At 40.1% G+C, this 20,664-nt stretch overlaps 1 protein-coding gene across 1 annotated transcript in view; it reads left to right on the top strand.

Annotated features, from left to right (window-relative positions):
* ADGRL3 (adhesion G protein-coupled receptor L3) overlaps nt 1–20,664 on the top strand; it is a 707,807-nt gene that overhangs the window by 476,586 nt on the left and 210,557 nt on the right. The window contains exons 11-12 of the mRNA XM_063128914.1: nt 4,762–4,947; nt 15,868–15,906. Coding sequence (XP_062984984.1) covers nt 4,762–4,947; nt 15,868–15,906 — 225 coding nt within the window. The remainder of the gene's footprint in view (nt 1–4,761; nt 4,948–15,867; nt 15,907–20,664) is intronic.

Raw genomic sequence — 20,664 nt, 5'->3', positions numbered from 1 at the left:
AGCATGAGGCACTTGCACATCCTGCTACCCCACCCACCCACAACAACTGCATATACATCATACCCAAAGCCACTCAGGACACCTTCTAGATAAGGGGTTGGCAATTTGGGGGAGTCTGAGGGCCCCTTTCGAACCCTTGGACCCTCCCATGGGCTGTATGCCTACTATTATTACTATATGTATTTGTAGCCCGCCTTTTGCGTTAAAAACACACAACACTTTTACAAGACTTTAACAGAGATGGAGGGCCAGATTATTCTCCAAAGGCCTGCTGGAACAAAAAAGTTTTAGCCTGCTTCCGAAAGCCCATCAAGGAGGGAGCCAGCCTAGCTTCCCCAGGAAGAGAGTTCCAGAGCACCGGAGCAGCCACCGAGAAGGCCCTCTCCCATGTTCCCACCAAGCGTGCCTGAGAAGATGGTGGGGCCGAAAGAAGGGCTACTGGTGTGGTGGTGGTGGTGGCAGTAGCGCAAGAGGTTTATTTATTTATTTATTTGTTACATTTATATACTGCCCCATAGCCGAAGCTCTCTGGGCGGTTTAAAAGTTAAAAACAGTAAACATTAAAAAAGTATACAAAATTTTAAACCATCAAAAACATAAGAACAACAGTATAAAAACAACAACATCCATTTAAAAACAACAGTTCTGGGTATTTATTTATTCATTACGTTTATATGTTGGTGGTGTGCTGCTGAAATTTTGCAGAAAGCCACTGTGGAAGCTGAAAAGAACAAATGTAGCTTGTTTCCCAGATAAATCTGTCCTTTTTAAGCTTCTGTAGCATTTTGCTGGTGAATTTTGATGGCAAAGTTCCAGCTTGTTTTGTTCTTGCTCCTGCCACTACACCACCACAGCCAGTGATCCAACGTTGGGGGCCACAATTGAGGAGAGGAGGGCCGCATGCAGCACACGGGCCGTGTGTTGCTCATCCCTGTTCTAGATGGGGAGCTCCTAGCACTGACAACAACCAAAAGGCTAATCTACTTTGTCGTCTTCAACTGATTTTTTCCTTGGTAAGGAAAAGAGAGAAAAAACTGGGGAAAACACAGGAGGGTTCCACACTGATGATGGTGATGTCTGGACCACTTGTAAAATTCCATGCATGAAACAAATGTACAATAGGCTTCTGAGGGTGTTTCCAAACAAGGCTTGTTTGGAAACACCCTCAGAAGCCTATTTTTCACTGAGGGGATAAACCTCTTCCTGGACTGTGCCACTTCAGAGTACAGATGTGGGATCACATAATTGAATATCACTCTCTCTCTCTCTCTCTCTCACACACACACACACACACACATACACACACACAGAGTCCTACACTTAGAAAACTGAACATTTATTTATTTATTTATTTATTTATTACATTTCTATACCGCCCAATAGCTGGAGCTCTCTGGGCGGTTCACAAAAATTAAAAACATTCAAAGTATAAAACAACAGTATAAAATCATAATATAAAATACAATAGAAAAGCTCTACCAGATAAAAACAGCAGCAATGCAAAATTACAAATTTAATTTGTAAACATTAATTTGTTTAACATTAGAGAGAAGGGCTGTAACCTATCCATCTTCATGGCAATGCTAGTTATGGAAGAGCATTTCATTTCATCAGGTGAGCCCCCACCTGCAGTCTGAAATGGTACAACTCAGACAGACACAAATTTACCCCTTCAGTGAGAACTCAATCCGTCATACAATGAAATAATCACATTAATCACATTAGTTCATTAACTGATAAATGTGTAATATTAATTGTGTGGACCCATTTGGCAATTTGAGAAACTGTCCTGAGTACCACCATAAAATGGCTGCCATTGGAGGCATCACTAGCCATAAAGAACAAATAATGGTCCCAAAAGACACAGTACAAAGCAGAGGTGGGGTCTGAGCCCCAACACACTAACACCAATGGAAACTTACTTCAAAGAATGCAAACTCTTTCTCCAACATGCCTTGAGCCAAGCCATTAGTCCATCACAGATGGATACTAGTGGTGAATATTTCACATAGGAATATTTCACATGTATAAATCAGGTTGGAGGACTAACCTTCAGTTAATAACTGCTTATTATTTAACTGTTTGGTGGGGTGCAAGAGTAGGCCTTCTCGGTGGCTGCTCCCAGGCTCTGGAACTGCCTGCCAAGAAAAGCAAGTTGGCTCCCCCTCTGTTGTCCTTCCACCAGTGGGCAAAGATAAGGCAAGCCTTTGGCAAGCCAGGATCTCTTCTAGATCATCCCAGAGTGCAGGATAAGGAATAATGGGCTTAAGTTACAGGAAGCCAGATTTCGGCTGGACATTAGGAAAAACTTCCTGACTGTTAGAGCAGTATGACAATGGAGCCAGATACCTAGGGAGGCTGTGGGCTCTCCCACACTAGAGGCCTTCAAGAGGCAGCTGGACAACCATCTGTCAGGGATGCTTTAGGGTGGATTCCTGCATTGAGCAGGGGGTTGGACTCGATGGCCTTGTAGGCCCCTTCCAACTCTGCTATTCTATGATTCTATGAATCAAAGCAGAATTACAACTGACTGAGGGTGGCCTTATAAGCCCGTTCCAACTCTACTATTCTATGATTCTATGTAACCTGGTTGTTGCTGAAGGGATTTTTAATTGGTTGGGTGTTGTCTATTGTTTTTATTGCTGTGTTTTTAATGACTCTGTTTTTATGTTAGTGTTTTAATTATGATTTTGCTTTTAATCTCTATTTTTTTATTGTTAGCAGCCTTGAGCACCATTTTTGGTGGAAAGGTGGGATATACATTAAATACATAATGTATTACTTTAAGGGTAGACAGTTCAACCTTATTTATTTATGTATTTCATTTGTATCCCACCCTATATCACAAGGATCTCAGGGTGGTGAAACCTTAAAAGTTTTGCTTTGTTTTTACTAGAATGTCAAAGTCTACCAACCAGAGCAAGGCCCAAAATGGTGGCAGAGAGGGTAGACCCAATTACCTACTGCTTCCCAGGAGCCAGATACTGGGTTAACGTGCATCTACAAGTACAAATCTAAGTTATTACAGAATAAGGGATTCTAACATCAAAACCCTAAATAGCTAGCAGGCAGTCAATTATTGTATTAATCATTTCCTACAGAGCAACTTTCTTTGCATAATTCATAAATGTGTAAAATGCTATTTAGTTTGGAGGCATACTACGTTCAGCTTCTTATTTAGCCATTTATATATCTTTGAGTGGTGTGAGTCCGACCAATCTAGGCCTAAACTGTTAAAGGCAGTTCACAACCCCCCACACATGCACACACACACACACACACACACACACACACACACACACGAGTATTTCACACAATGCCCAAAGCACCTCACTCATATACAACACACATACAGAAGAACCCCATCACAAAACACTATCCAACTACACACACACACACACACACTTTATATACATCCAAACACATGCATTTACTTTACACAAACCTCCACATACAAATCTTCTACAAATTCAGAAACCTTTCATACACAACCCCTTCCCATATACACACACATAAAGCCACCCACCCACCCACAGTTCTGCAAGTCCAACACATATACCAAGAATTCCGAAGGTCCTCCATGCATATACACACAGAATGCTTTCCCCTCTCCCCATCTGCTACGTGGCTTCTCCTCAGTTTGGTAGTTGCCTTCTTTGTTTAAGGAGGATCTGCCCAGGAAGAGTCGGACTGAGCACTGACTCTGCACTTCAGTAGTTGCCAGCCCTTTGAAAATAATGGGGCCTTCAAAAGCTAACTACTTCATGAAGACTCTGTAGACCAGTGGTTCTCAACCTTTTTTGCTCCATTCCCCCCTTTCACCATTGTTCAGAATATAATTCCCCCCTTCCCAAGATAGTCTAACTCAAAAGGTGCATTCCAAATAATATGCATATAATATTGAAAATCTTTTATTTTTTTCCATATTAGTACGTATACATTTATTTGGATTATTTTTATAGTAGAGTTTTACAAATTTAATAGCAATAGAAAATGTTGATATATTTTAATTTAGAACTTTAATAAAATTAGTTTTTTTTAATATTCAGAACTAATTACTTAACAGACTAAACTTTACTGAAGTTACTGAAGCATACTTCAATGAATGTTTTTAATAACATGTGTAGGAAGGCATAATCTACAGGGCATCATACTTTGCTGAATAGTGGTCCCAATTCCTCCCCTGGAACCCTAACATTCCCCCACCCGGGGGGGGGGAATTCCCCCCTTGTTGAGAACCCATGCTGTAGGCCTTTTGAAAACTGGAAAGGCAAGACTCCCACCATTTCCTCTAAAAGTATGTAAAGAGGGGGGAAAGAAAAACGAAACATACATTATTGGTGGGCAACTAAGGTTACGAAAAAAAGATTTTTGCCAAATGGAGAATTTTTTAAATTGTGCCATTGCTCAATAGATTGTCTGAAACTGGGCCAGCTTATGCCCACCCACCCCAGACATAGGTAGTTCATATTGGTTTATTAACATTTAAAGTGTTCAGTTTTAATTTGAGTCTGATTTCAGAAGAAAAAATCATGCAGGGTTCTAGCATGCATGGGGGATAATAAGGATAACTTGCCTTATAGGGGAAATGCAACTCAATAATACTCCTGAAGTGCTTTGGACACTTGAAAACACTATACAAATGCGGAGGAGGAGGAGGAGACAATTCTATATCTCCTCCCTCATAACATGAAAATTCAAATCCCTTTTAGCCAAGGCAGTGATATATTTTGACATTTTCTCACATTCTTTAAACCATAGTTGAAGTCAGGAGAGACAGCTGCCAATGTTGCTAGAGAACTTGCTGAGCAAACAAAAAACCACCTGAATGCTGGGGACATCACCTACTCAGTTCGGGCCATGGATCAGTTGGTGGGTTTACTGGATGTACAGCTCCGAAACCTGACACCCGGTGGAAAAGATAGTGCTGCACGTAGCTTAAACAAGGTAAGGAACAACAACTTCAAAAGCACAGAAGTTTTTTTTTCTCTATGGCTCTGCCTTCTGCATTTTGCTGAGAAGTCCCCTACATCTATCACTGAGTCAGGGACATCAGCATTCTTTTAACAGTGCTCAAAGGATCATCCTTGGATTCCTTATGAAATACACATTCATTCAAAGAACGCTTCTGTTTCAGAAAACATCAGAATGTGAGAACAGCCCGAGAGAACTCTTTGTGTTCTCGTCTCCATGGATAGTAGCTGTGGATAGCAGAATATAAATAATCCATAGTGATTAGTATTCCAGAATAACCTGCAAGAGTGCTGGTCTTGTGGCCTCACAGTGATAGTGGATACTAGTTCCCTGACATGCAAAGCTAAAGAAAATAGATATCATACATTAACAGTGAAGGAAGTATCTCTGGCTGTCTTCTGCTTCCATTGTTTTTCTCCCTTTATCTTCCAGTTAATACATTTTCCTAAGTTTTGAGACTGAAGAGGAAAGGGGAAGAGCTATGGATGGAGAAAAATAGCCAATCATTCCTTCATTGCAATGTCTGTGATTTCTATCCCCTTCAGCTTTTTCTGCCTGCTGTTAGGCAGAATTCTCTAGAATTCTCTAGAATTCTCAACAGACATATATTACATGGTGGGGCAGGTCCTATGTGGGGAACATAACATGTAGCCAATGTCTAAATGCTCCCCTGTCCTGCAGGTATGCCCAGATCACAAGGCATAAAACAAAAAGAAACCCTGTGGATTCAATAAGAGATGTAACACACTAACACACACACACACAGAGAGAGAGAGAGAGAGAGAGAGAGAGAGAGAGAGAGAGAGAGAGATGATATGAGGACACCCTCTATATAAAAAGTTTTGAACAGTGATAGGTGAAATCCACCCACCTTAATTCAGAATGGTCTGGGTCTTTCTGAGTCTTCAAGGCCTAATCTCAGAAGAAAAAATGCTCAGGCTTTTCCCTCAGTGTTCATTAAAGTTCAGAGAGACCCACCTTCTGTATATCATTTGCTGAGGTTACTGGAGGCTTTTCTCCCTTTACCTGCTTGATATAGGGGCCAGCCCTCTCATTTGCCAGTTCCCCTTCTCCTCCCCCCTCACCTCTTCTTTCCCCAAGTTGCAGTGGACGAGGAGGGGAAATGGCAGGTGAGAGGTTTGGAAGCACCAACATCCGTCCCTGAGTTCGTGACTCTCTGCAGTTAAGGGTTCTGAGGAAGTTCTGATCAGAACTCTGGGAACTGCATTTTTTAATTACACTGGCTTTCCCCCACTTGGCACCCTCCATATGTTTTTAACTTCAACTCCCATCATCCCTGGCTATCGGCTATTCTGGATGGCACTGATGGATGTCATAGCCCCAAAATACCTGGAAGACGCTAAGGCTGAACTACAGTTCTCAGAGCTCTGCTTGACATCAAGAGCAAGTCCTAAACAGCCCTCAGCTTTTGCCTGCCCCTCTCAGTTGCCATCCTCTCTCTTCTCCCCTTCACCAATGACAAGTTTGAGAAAATGTAGAAAAGGTTGACATATGAGAATTAGCGCCCATCCATGCCAAGCCAAAATTTAAAATTTAAAATTGCCTCATCATGGCCCGGGGCTTCCAACCCCACCCCACCCCTGTTTCTAGATTTTGTCTCCATCACTAGTTTTGAAGACCCTCTTTAGTGTCTTTCTCCTTCCTTGGGAGATATGGGGAAGGTTCCCTTTGCTTCTGGACTTGAAGAGATTTCTGCAGTTGAGTTAAAAAACAGAAAAGGACAGTTACAAAGAGAAAAGGGACACGTGTACCGCTGGTGGATATTTATGAGAGTTAGTGAATATTCTGTCTGCATCTAGGAATGTGCATGGTCTTCTGAGCAACAAATATGCATTTATTCCTCCATGGTTGAGCACAAGCCACATTTCCTTTCAAGCCTGTGCTGTAGGCAGATGACTTTTTCTACAGCATGGCAGACGGTGATGTTTTGTAGCTGTAAAAATGAGATACTTTCTACCACCCCCAGAGAGAGCACATCTATTGCCTGCATGTGAAGGTGGCTGCAGGAGCAACTCAAGCACCCGCTTGGATAGCCAGCATAGCTGATTATTTATTAATTAAATGTGCCTGCCGCTGAAGCCCATTTCACAGGGAATTGGTAATCTGACTCTGGGCTTTACGATTTCAGAGTACAGGTGGAAGATCACAGGACTGAATATGCATCCATAAGCCCCCCCCCCCCCAAAAAAAGGAAGCCAGGGAGAAGGGTAGTAACTCACTGCTCATTTTCAATGTAGAGCAGATTTGCAGGGAGGGGAGGGGGTTATATGGAGGGACACGCAGCCATGCATTCTGAAGTAGTACAGCCCAAATGCTGGTTTATCTCCTCAGTTCTGCGGAGCACAGAATGGAATACCCAATCCGAAATTTAGCAATAAAAACATTTCAACCACAATAAAGCCATAAAGCTATCTGCAATAAATTGTATACAGCACCATTGGAGGGTCTGTGTGGGCAGAAGCATTTCACAGTGGTTTCTAAAAGCTGCAAGAATGTTGAGGCTCCTCAGCAGAGGTCAGAAGGTGAAGAAAGACAAAAGGAAAGACATTGGAGAGAGATGTTGTTTCAGATATTCAAGTAGAGGGTTTGTAAATGACTACATCACTAGCTGCTTCTATTTCGGCTTTGGCTATTGGGTGGTATAGAAATATAAGAAAGAAAGAAAGAAAGAAAGAAAGAAAGAAAGAAAGAAAGAAAGTGATCCCAACATCAAAACACAGAATCTACTAGATATGGTTGTTTTCATTCTGCCCTGCCCAATACAAAGGCTACACCATTCTATACCATCTGAAGTTTCCAAACAGTCATGAAGTAGAACCATATATAATGAGCTGCATCAATTATGGGTGCCAGTTTCTTTCAATGTGATGTAACATTTACAGGGTTGCTTAAGCAGCTTTTACATTTTAAAAAATTATCTTACCAATAATTCCAAAAAATGAGGGTGACTCTTAAGACAGATATGCCTTCTTATCTCTTCTACTTTGGAAGAGACAAAATGTCTCTTCTAAGATGATGTTATTCTATTACATTATAATTATATAATTCTGAAAAAGAAACTTTCTTTATCTTTAATTTTTCAGCTTTAATAAATTAAACAATTAATTAAAACTCATATGATGAATTGATGAGGGCCAGATCTAAACATGTAGCAGACAGAGGCAGTTGAATGCTGAAGTGCAGTCCATTCTATCACTTCATTCTGATGCACATGTAATCCAGTCCTATGACTGGTTTAACTGGGTGACAGTCCTTATTGGGGATCAAGTACCATCATGTCCACTAAATTCTGTAACTGCTCCAGCAGTACAAAATAACCTACTTCATCAAGAGGTACACACTTTTCTTGTTGTAAAGCCTAAGACAAAAGCCTAGCTAAAAGATCAAGAACATTTTTATCATTCAGGTATGCCTGAAGTTGCTAAGCAACCGTATGCTCAATTATGTTGCTTGGAAACAGGAGATCAGATACTAGATTGTGATTTACTGGGTCATTGACACTCCAAGCTCCCCTAGAGAGCAGATGGATAACGGCCTCCTTCAGAGGCATAGACATCTTCCCTACCATCATTTGAAATTTTATAGAGCACCTAAATTATACTTAATAATAACTGGAAATGGTGTTGTATCTGGAAAGCAATTTGTCTCTACAGACTTTTATTAGTCAGAAGAGGCAAAGCTACAATGAGCATGTGGTTCAAAATATCTAAGGAAGAAACAAAGTGAAAAGTATCCAAGGCAGCGTGATGAGATGACACAATTAATGCTTCCATGGCATCCACATCAGACCGGATGAAAGACATTTTATGTATGCAAGGCTTTGCAGAGATTTCCTCATCTGAGCCAGACACAGTAATGTCTGTATGAATGTGAAAGTCTCACAGAACCAACATTGTGGGAAACCTCAGCACCAAATGCAAGATCACCTCTGTCATCTCAGCCAGTGATTCTAGTAGGCCGAAACTCTGTTTATCCCTTGCGGCCAACACCAAGCCTGCACTTTAAAGTTGGTCATGTTTAAAATGGACATATGAAATCTTTGCAGGTAATGTGACGACACTTCCCCGTCTGCCAGTTAATGAGTGCCAAACAGTACAGCTGTGCCACCATCCTGGTGCCACCCCAAAGCAAGGCAGTGTTCCCACCCCACTCATTGTGTTTGGATAGAAATTATATTCTTCACATTGAAAGAGAATTTACAGGTGCTGTTATTTGGACGAATCATGTGGAAAGGAAAGCCCTTTATTCTACAGAGAACCCTACTGACAGGCTTGACCAGGCCCCCCAAATTCTGATCATGGTCTAGAGTCCACAAAGCAGCCTTATGATGATTAAATTCCCAGGGATTGACAGGGATAACTGGATTTGTGGTTTTAATCCTGAGTTCTTTTCAAAGATTTTAATCACATTATCTCCGCTTTGGTCTCCTGTTCAGTGTCAAAGTTTTGATTCTGGTTCTGGAATCCAGATTCTGGTAACAGTCATGGGGGAGCTGCAGTCGATTTGGGAAAAATATAATATGTGGACAAAATTTTAATTAGTATTTCAGTAAATATGGACAAATCTAAAAAAAATATTGCCTAGATGTATAAAAGGAAATTTAAAGGCATGTATAATTGCAAGGTAAATAATTAACTATGCAATCCCATACATATCTACTCAGAAGTAAGCTACATTGAGTTCAACGGGACTTACTGCCAAGTCCCTTTGAACCTGCAGCCTAAGAGAAAGTATTGTCTGGCAAAGCAGTTTAATATTTAGAGCATAAGCTGGCTTTAACAGCAATTATTAAAACAACAGCCCTATTGACTGTAATAAGCCCTAATTTAAGGGTGACTTTATAGCTTGGGTGGAAAACACAAGAGCCATGGCAGCATGCTGCCCCCCCTTCCTGTCCCTCCCACACACAAAAAATTACCCAGAGCCAGTAAAAAGTATACATATGTGTGTGTGTGTGTGTGTGTGTGTGTGTGTGTGTGTGTGTGTGTGACCCACTGCACCCACATAAAAAGGTGTAGAGAGCACCCACTCTACACGGCCAATGCCTTGTTAAGCACGGCTCCTCCACCCCACCCTGGATCATAGCCCAGTGCCTGTCATTGTCCCTTTAAATTAACGTAATTTTGTGAAGCTGGATATTTAATATTCTATACTTTATTTATTTATTACATTTTTATACCGCCCAATAGCCGAAGCTCTCTGGGCAGTTCACAAAAATTAAAAACATGAAAAGCATAATAAAACAACTAACAGTCTAAAAAACACAAATACAAAATACAATATAAAAAGCACAACCAGGATAAAACCATACAGCAGAAATTGATATAACAGGAAAGTTTAAATTTAAGTTATATTAGGTTAAATTTAGTTAAATTAAGTAATACATTGTTTATTCAAAATCATGAAGAAAATGAAAAACAATGTTGCTTTGAATAATTTAACTATTATACAATGCAAATCAAACTTTTGCTTAACAAAATATTTTTAATGTATGTATCATGATGTGCATGATATGACCATATAACTTGTGAAGTGCATGTGTAATTTTGTTACATGATGTGATATATACTGTTGGGCCCTCACCAGGTCTCTCGCTTGCTCTCTCTCTCTCTCTCACACACACACACAGCCTCTGAAATGATGCTACATCAGCAACATTGGCAGTGGTAGCTGGTGGCTGGTGGGGCAAAGGACAGGGCAGCAAAGGGATAAGCAGAAGAGGAGCAGTCTTCTGTGGCCATAGCTAGACCTAAGGGTTCATAGCTAGACCTAAGGGGTCAAACCTGTTCATCTAGGTGACACACAGGGGATCCTGTGCTCAGGCAGGGGCGAACCCTGGATGATCCCAGAATAAACCTTAGGTCTAGCTGTGGCCTGAATCCCCAAACCATACCACACAAAGGAGAAAGTGGAAAGATCATGACTGCAAGGGGTGGAACTCATACAGCCACACAAGCACTCTTTTGGACCCAGATTCTCCTGTTCCAGGAACAACTCCCATTGCACAGGGAATCCCATTTCACAGAGAACTTTTAACTGAATTCCTTTTAACTGTGGATTCTAAGGACTGGACCTGGGATCCTCTGCAGGCAAAACATATGTTGCACCATTGTTCAATAGCCCCTCTTCTTTTTAAGACCCTTTAGCCATCCTATAATACTCTGGTTGAGAATTATTAAAAGGTTTTAAGCTAATTCATTGTGTTCCTCCCCAGACCTATTTGATAAGGGTACTGCACGGAACAAGTCTTAATATTTATCTTCGTTGACCCCATTTTATGTTATTGTTGTTGTTGTTGCAGTTAAGGCCAAGAGATAATTATTCTTACCTAAGGAGTGATCCCCATCTCTATCGAAATAAAGAATGAATGAACAGCAGCTGTTCAGTTGCAGTTACTAATTTCTTTTGAGCATGGCAATCTTTTGCACAGAATTCAAACTTTCCAGATTTCTGAAACCAAGCTAACTTTGCTTAGTGAAGCACATGAAGAAAGCATTGCAAAACATACCAGAGGATCCAGTTTGAATTTCCATTAGCGATGAAGAAAGGAGAATAATGCAATTCTCAAAATGCTATTCACAAGCTTACAGCATCTTATAAGCTGTAATTACTGATAAAGAGCACTATATTTTTAAACCATCAAATGCTACATATTTCTCCTCCCAGTATTAAAAATACAATTTTGGGCTAAACTTTGCAGCATTTTTTAAAATTATTTTTCCTATTCCCACCCCCAGTTTGACTTGGCTTTTTCCTTACTTTCCCCCCAACCCCTCCTTCTCATTCTCCCTCCTCTTGCTGCACAAAGCATGAGAGGGGAGTTAGGGTACCTCTACATTAAGGAAAAAACTCCACACCCTTATCAGGGTTTCTTCTTCTGGAGTCTTTCCACATTTGCGACTCGCTCCTTTAGTGATGATTTTGAAATGAAAACCTACCCTCTCAGCAGTGCTATTCTGTTAATGAAACAGTGCTATCTAGTGGTGGAATTACAGCACTATGCCAGCTTTACACGTTGAGGAAATAACCTCTAGTGGCCATTTGTTTTGACTTGTTCTGGTTCAGATTTTAATTATGGGATGATCTAGTATACTTTTGATAACTTGTGTCCAGCAGTGCTAGATAATAAATTTCTCTTTTAACCCATTCCCTTTTGCTCTGCAAATATGTTATCACTTGAACATATTTAAACCAAAGGGGACTCTTACCAGATTTTTGGTTTAATATATCTTTATGAATCTATCTCTCTAGACAGAGAGATTCATTCCATGTTTTCCCCTCCATTTATAAAAACTATTTCATTCATAGATAGATAGATAGATAACTTCCACATGGAATTAAATTCCATGGGTTGGCTCCAATGGTGTCTTTGCATGAACCATTTCCAGGCCATTTCCATCCATTTCGGTGCTTGCCCCCAGAAGCACTACATTGCAGTCACCAGTGGAGGGACCACACATGTGCCACCGCTGCCAGCAAGCCTGAGCCACCCGTGCAAGGGCACCATTGGATGCTGCCCCATCTTATTTACTACAGCAGCAACTGGAGTTTAGGCTGAATCAATGCCATCCTGTATTTGCCCATATTCCAATTACATGTTTTTTTCTTTAATTCAACTGGACAATCCATTGAGGAAAGGACAGATCTATTTCAAAATTTATACATTCTTGCTCTTTATTCCTTTGATCATATATCTGAGTGGATATGTACAGTAAACACCATAATATAATAAATGTAAGTTAGGATCAGATAGACCACCAGCTCAACATTCATAATTTATTACAATACATTTTTTCTAGGTTTATTTTATTGCAGATAAACACTATTCTACTGTTGTAAACCGCCCAGAGAGCTTCAGCTGTGGGGTGGTATATAAATGTAATAAATAAATATTCACATTGTTGCCAAGCATTTAATTAATTTTCATCAATTCTCACTGGGATAGTCTGAAATAAAAATTAAACAAAGTTAAACTGATATTTAAATTTAAATACCTCCAAAAGAGGGTATATTGAGCTTCTTCTAGTTTTACAATATTTTTTAACCTTCATCAGGAAAGGATTAATATTTAATATATTCAGTTCAAATACATTTTTGACAACAACATTCCTAAATATTGAACTTTTTCTATCCAGTTAAAAGGAAAAGTGCCTTACAGTGTAATCCCAACCTGAATTTATATGCAAGATGGTATTGTCTGAATAATATCTTCAGCAATAACCTCTTTGAAGGAAAGTAAATATCATCAGTGATTTGGATACTCTATCTGGGTGAAATACAATAAAAACAAAACAGCAATATTAGATGTTGGGGTCTCAGAGAGACCCCCTAAAAAGTAATTAACAATGCAATCCTATAAACATCTACTCAAAGATAAGTTGTTTAGTGTGCTTAATAATATTCAAATAATATACAAAATTCCTTCTAATTTAGCAACAACAACCAACAACAACAAAAGCTTATTATTTTCCTTTACTTTTTATCATTGCTGAGTCTTCTCTTGAATAATGTAAAATTAATTCCATGACCAAGTAATTTATTTGCCTTGCAACATACCCATATATGTTTTAAGATACCCTACCTGGTATCTCCAGAAGTTTCCATCAGCCCCAACTAGCATGGTCAATGGTCAGGAATGCTGAGTTGTAGTCCAAAACATCTGGAGGGCACCAGCTTGGGGAAGTCTACCTTAAGAAATTAATGTTGATAAACGGTGTATGCTTTCAAAAGCGCTAGTTGCTTTTGATCTGCCGTATGTCTTCTGAGTATGTTCAGTTATGGAAATGTTCTAGTATTCTGTTATCTTACATGCTTCCATATTTTATTTTATGACTTATTTAAAAAAGAGTAATGAATAGAGGATAAGAATCCTTCTAACCAACTTTGCTCGTATCCCATAAAATTGCTTTAGACAGGTCAGATCAGGAGTTCATTCTTTTAAAAACCCTTTAATTCAATTTCATACCCAGATACCTCTAAAATAGGTATCACTTACCTCTAAAATAAGTTCATTTAGCTTCTATTTTGTATTTGTTTTCTTAGCTTGTTTCAAAAATGATGTGAATGGATAATGTCATCTGCAGAAATTTGTGGGTTTTGTTGAAACATTTATCACATAATTTATTAAAATTTTAAGAGATAAAGATGCATTGTTGAATATGAACAAGAACTAAATAAAGTGTATAATCATTGTCACAATTACCAATTCTGTAGATGCCAATTAGATTTCACGACTCTATGTGTGTTTCAAAGCTACTAGGAAGTGCATTTTATCATGAGTAATCTTTTTCATAGGCTCGGTTGTCTCAGCATTAAGAGAAGTAAGAGTTAGGCTAGTTGGGGGCTTGAGCCACGCTTTTCCTGTGGCAGCATTCTGTTTGTGGCTCCCTCCCTAAGGAGGCCAGACCTTTGCCTACTGGGCCATAAAAATTGTCTTGTTCCACTGTCTTTTGATGGGATTTGAATGGTTTAATTACGCTCTCTGTTTGGTTTAAAGGCGTTTTGTTCTGTGCTTCATTTGATTGATTTTCATATGTAATTGTTTTTAAAGTTGTATATCACCTTGGCTTCCCTTTCAGAAGAAAGGAAAATCATAAATATTTTTAATCCTCTTAGTCCATAGAATCTCTAGTGTATTTTCCCACATATTCTGTTGAGAGAAAAGTCAATAAAACAAACAAAAACTTCTTTGACCCATCAGTTTTATTTTATCAGATTTTCATGGTCTAATACTCTCAATCCATCCAACTATTTTGAAATGCTAGAGAGCTGAGTTCTCCTGAGTCACAGGCCAGGGTAATCAATGAGGAAGCTCATAGCCTTTGTCATCCACTCTCTCTCTTTCCCTCCACATACTTCTGTAGAAAGTAGTGGTTTTTCACACAACACTAGAGAAGGAAATCAACATCAGGAATAGCAAGCATATAACATATCTGAGTGTGGAAGTTATTTGTCTGCATTGTATCACACTTTTCAGTTAGGCTGTGTAAATCCAAATAACATCCAAATATATGGGGGAACTGTCCACCCCACTGAAAACAATAGGCTTTCATGTAGCAGGTGTATCCTTCTCTAAACTGGGTTCATTGAGATAAAATTCAGATGGTCTGAGTCAGCAAATCATGGCTAGTTTGGTGTAATAATGAAGTCTCTTGAGGTCTGGATTCATATAATAGTTCTTCATATCAAACCCAGAGCCCTCCACTGTGTATTTAAGAGTTCCCAAAGGACTTCTTAATCATCTATCTATCTATTTACAGCATTTTGCGCCACTCTTCAGTTTAAAAAGACTCAGAGAGCAGCTTAGAAAAATTTGTAAACCGCCCAGAGAGCTTCGGCTATTGGGCGGTATAAAAATGTAATAAATAAATAAATAAAAATAAAATAATAATAAAAGTCACTGCCCTCAGGTTTACAATCTGAAAGACACAACACAAACAAATTGAGAAGGAGGCAGGGGAAGAAGCAAAACTCAGGCACCAGTTCTTAATTTTGAAGTTCTTGTGGGTTCTTGTAAGTTCTTTCTCTGACTGATGTATGGGGCCAGGTTGGTTAAGGAAGAATTTCAGGGAAGAGTTCAAAATGAAGTTTTAAACTGGTCATTTGATCAAGGGACAATTTTTAAAATTAATCTTAATTAGGAAGACCATCTACGATGTTTACAGTTTAACCCAAATTTGTAATACTCAAAACTAAGCATTTAATTGGTCAATCGTTAAGATACTACTACTGCTTAACTGAATATGTATATTTTTGGAAATAAGTTGTAAGAGAAATTAACATTTGTATAGATGTTTTATATAATTTGTTTTTCCTCCCTGATGCTAACTTTTTAAAATTCTGTGTTTATAACTGCCGTCTTTATGGATCCAGCTTCAGAAACGGGAACGCTCCTGCAGAGCCTACGTCCAGGTACTTCCAAGGTTCCCCCCCCCTCTATATATTAATTTGTTTGTTGTTGTTGTTGTTATTACTACTACTACATCACCAACACTAGACATGGCACTTTGTAGAATTTCTTAGGCAAAAATAGACAATCTCTGCTCCTAAGAAGTGTACAATCAGAAATAAATAATAAGGAAAGCAACAGAGAAAAGGGAGAAAGTATCAGTGATGGATCATTTAAGCAAGAGGCTATACAGTGGTTTTGCTTTTGGTAAATTCTGAGCTTTCAGTTCTCTACCGTTTTCACAAATCTTTGCTTTCATTACTGAATTTGAAGTGCAGCTGGCTTGCCGCACATCAGGCTGTGTTGCTGTAATGTGTTCAAACTTGTATGTAATTTGCCAGTGTGCTATACCAACGTGGTTGGAGGTTGTGTTCTCAGCTCCTGCACTCTGATGCATGGCAACCATGCCATCTCCATATTATCTGGATTGCATTTCAGTTTATTTTCCTGATTGCCCCAGTTGTGAAGAGACAATTCAAACCTACTTTGTGGCACCCACACAACAGTTCACATAGCATAGAACAGTTGTCTTCCAATACCACCCTCTGGACCATAGTATGGAATCTCCCACACTGAACCTCAGCCAAATGTCCCAGAAGTATTTGAAAGCCACTGAGACTGCACTGTTATACATGTTCACCTGGAGCAAGCCCCACTGAACTCAATGGGAATAACTTCTGAATACACGTGCATAGGATTGGATCAGTAGAATCAACAGGATGACACTCACCCTGACTTTTCTCCTGGTAAAGGTCATCAACCAGAACAACAAAATCAATTGTAGTCTTAAAACCTGGGCTGGAAGCTAGATTGAAAAGGGTCAACAGTTCAGCAATGAAGATATTTCAGCATAGCCATGCATGATACTTAGATTTCTTATCTTCAGCATGTGAAATTTTCAGCCTGTTTATAATTTCTATACCTCCAACATTTCTTTTATTGACTTAGCATCCAGCAGGAAGCATAGTCTAACTTTTAAATTAGACTAACTGTGATAAATACTGACTCTACAGAGACCTGCCCAACAATTGCCCTTGTGCCCTGCGCTGCTGTAGGCAGCGAGGCCCTGACAAGCAGAAGAGCAAGCACATGGGTTGCTCAAGTATCAAATGGAATGCCAGAGAGCCTCCTCATCTGTTGCTTCCTCCAAGCTGGTCCAGGCCCCTTACCTTGGAGGAAAACAGAAGCGGGTTTGCTTGCAAAAAGGGTTTGAATGAGGAGCAGCATCTAAATTTTGGGCAAGGTAATGTATGAGTGTACAGCTTCCCCTGGCTTACTTGAGTGTGTCTAGAGCTCCCTGGTTCTTTAACTGTCTTTCTGGAGTGCACCTGCTGTTTGCATGATCTATGTGACCAGATTTTGGTGGGTGCATGGTCCTCTTTGTCTTGAGGGATTTGTACTAGGCTAGAGAAAAATGAAAAGATGTGGGAAGAAGATAGGGGCTTCTTGCTCTTTTGTATTCAAAAGCCACAATGCATAATACACTTTCATGAACTGGAGTATACTGTACAGAAAGTTATTTTGAAAGATGTTGCTTTTCATGTAACTGGAGTAAAATGGCATGCTGAAAGAAAGGCACAGGAGCCCTGATGATCTCTGTTGCATCTGATTCCCCCAGGACTAGCTACGGTAGCTTTTTACTACCTCCTTTGATTCTTTTTTCTGCCTGAGGATTTTTGGCTGAAATCAAATGCCCTGCTCTCCCCTGTCCATACATCTCTTTTTACAAATGAGTATGTCCTTAGGAGACACAGTCCTTTAAAGACAAACACACACACACACATTTTAGAGCCTGAGGAAGCTGCCTCAAATAGCTGATATGCGATGTCATGAAAAAGCAATAAGTTATTCATTATTTAATTTATTAATATTATTGTATTTCATTGTCAGGGAAAGGGGAGGTGTCTGTAGGATTTTCTGCCTTGGGGTCAAAACAACTTGACTGGCAGTGTCTCAGGCAGCAAAATATCTTGGGGCCAGCTCGGACATGGCATTAGAGACTTGTGTAGTGGGGGAAAGTGGCTGAGATGGTACAGAATGTGAGACACTAAAATGACACAAAATTGGGTGGGATAGCTAATACCCTGTGTCAAAAAATTCACTTTGGCTGTAAGGCAACTCTGTTTTATTGAGCGTAATGCAGCTGTAAGGAGAGAATCTTGCAGACAAGAAACTTCTCTGCTGGCAGTGTGAAAAGCAGGTATATTTATACATATTATCATCTTGGCAAAATTCTAAAGCAAAACAAAGACAGATCAAAGAAAGCGTCTTCATTATACCTTATCAACAGATGGCCCATAACTCTTCTAGCAATGTCAGAATGACCTGAATGGTCAGGCCTCCTTATCAAGCTAGCTTATTTGTCTTATACTATATCAAAAGGTCTTGACAGAAATTCCAATTAAGCATTTTCTTCCAATTAAACAGTTTCAGCATTACAGCACATTCTGGCACATACAACATTCCAATCCCATCATGCAGTTCACTTACAAGAACCAAACTACATACAGAGGCCTACATACAGAGCAAGTATATCAAGGCTTGTGGCCTTGCTTTCTCAGCCCCCCCCTCCTTTTGGACCTACTAGGCCCACCAACCACATTAAACTTGCATTGCCATCAGTAGTTCAATTTCTCTTTCTTTCTCTTCCTCAAGCATTTCTCTCAGTATAACACTGATAATTTGCTTCAATTCTATCTTTGTGAAAGCATTCGTAGTAGATTTAATACTACGTATTAACGTAGCTTTTTATCAAAGCAGTGATTACATGGATTATTACTATGCAAGCAATGATTACACAAGCATAAGCATAATTATTTGCAAGATTTTAGCACCAATAGAGCCAAACCTATTGCTAAACCAAGACCAGATGGACCAGGGCTCTACGTGGATGGCTTTTGCCATTTCACAGATCTTTGTAGCATAGTCAAATACTTCTCGTGAGTCATCAGGTATGTATATACAACATTCCTTACCCACAAGGGCACAGACTCCGCCTTAACTGGCTAGAATATAATCTAAAGCCATGTGATTCTGTAACACCATCTGTCTGACCTCTTTTTGTTCAGCAGCTAGGCTACCAATGGCATCTGCTGTTTCATTTGCCATAATTTCAATTTCAGCTTGCAATCTAATAACAGCTGAGCCAATTCTACCTACACCATACATAGGGAATAAAATGCCACCAAGCACTTGACCATCAGTGAGTAGACCGTGATTTTATTTCTTCTCTGGCATCTCTAGCTTTCCTGATTTTACCTTCAGGAAGGTGGTCAATCACTCTAATAGCAGGTAATAACACAGCCATCTAACACGTGCCTCCCCATCCTAAGGGGAGGTGTCTGTATGCTTTATTCACATAAGCAAAATAATAACCTGCTAAGGCAGCAAACCCGTAATTGCACTGCAAATAATATCCTGGAAAAGAAGGACTCAGGTTAGGTAACCATGTCCCGTTAGATGTTCGGGCACCATTCATAACATAAGTAATATTACATTTACTTCTCCCCACCCAAAAGGCAGAACCATTGTAACCCCAACAAAAAGAGCTCCGGCTATTGGGTGGTATAGAAATGTAATAAATAAATAAACTTCCCTGGTAATTTGGCATACAATTGGATATATTCAGTCTTATCCCATGTTGCATTTGCTTTTAGTTCATGAAAGGCTAGAGACACTAGCTGAATTTCATTTAGTGGAATGGGAATCATAGGAACTCCTCCACGAACTTGAACAGGCATGTGACTACAAACCCAGCAGTTAGTTTTATTCATTAGCCCAGCTGTCACTTTTGCCATTTTCAAGACAACATTTTCCTCATAGTTCATCTTGAATGGCAGGATGTTATTCTAGGTTAAAGTACAAGTACACCGGAGGAAGAAAAAGGGAAACAACCAGAACCAGGGAGGCAAGATGTTTTCAGATACTGGGCAAAGTCCAGTAGACAGGCAACTTGTCAACGGTTTTAATGCTTTATGTGTGTATGTTCTGTGTTTTAGAATTTTAAATTTTATATACTTGTTTTATCTTAATTTTAGAATTTCTGTAAACCGCCCAGAGAGCCCCGGCCATGGGAGCGGTATATAAGTGAAATAAATAAATAAACTTGTAGGTTTCTTTATTGGGTTCATATAGTGTAGTTCAGTTCTGGGGTATGCTATTCGTGCTTTGCATTGTCTAGGATTGGAATGTGTTGCCTCTGGGATAGGGACTTTCTTGTAGTATGCTGTGTAGACCTAGGTAAGCAGTCTTTGAAGCTTCATGTTGATATTGGCAACAACCTGTCTTCAGCAGTGACCTCTTAGGGCGTTGCTAGACCAGGCCTTAGCGCGCTGTGAGGCCCGGTTTCCCTGCTGTGCGTCCAGATGACGCACAGGGAATCCGGGCCCAGGCCACACTGAAGCCTGCCTTAACGCGCCATAGGCGAAGTCGCTTATGGCGCACCTTTTCCACAGCCCCGACCTGAGGCCGGGGCTGCGGAAGGTCTAGCAGGGTCCATGGCTTTTTGTGGCTACTCGCTTACTCGCGAGTAGCCAGGAAAAGCTACAGACTGGGCACAGTGCTCATACGAGTGCTGTGCCCATCGGGCCGGAGGGGGAATCCCAGGGGGGGGGAGAGAGGGGCAGGGGGAATGCCGGACCCGGCAGGAGAGGGAAAGGCAGCCGGGCATCGGGGATGGCACATGGGGCGAGGGAAAGGCAGCCGGGCATCGGGAATGGCAC

This window comes from Elgaria multicarinata, chromosome 6 (assembly GCF_023053635.1).
Source record: "Elgaria multicarinata webbii isolate HBS135686 ecotype San Diego chromosome 6, rElgMul1.1.pri, whole genome shotgun sequence".
Classification (NCBI taxonomy): Eukaryota; Metazoa; Chordata; class Lepidosauria; order Squamata; family Anguidae; genus Elgaria; species Elgaria multicarinata.
The sequence above is the reverse complement of the archived record's forward strand: the minus strand, read 5'-3'. Positions and strand labels throughout refer to the sequence as shown.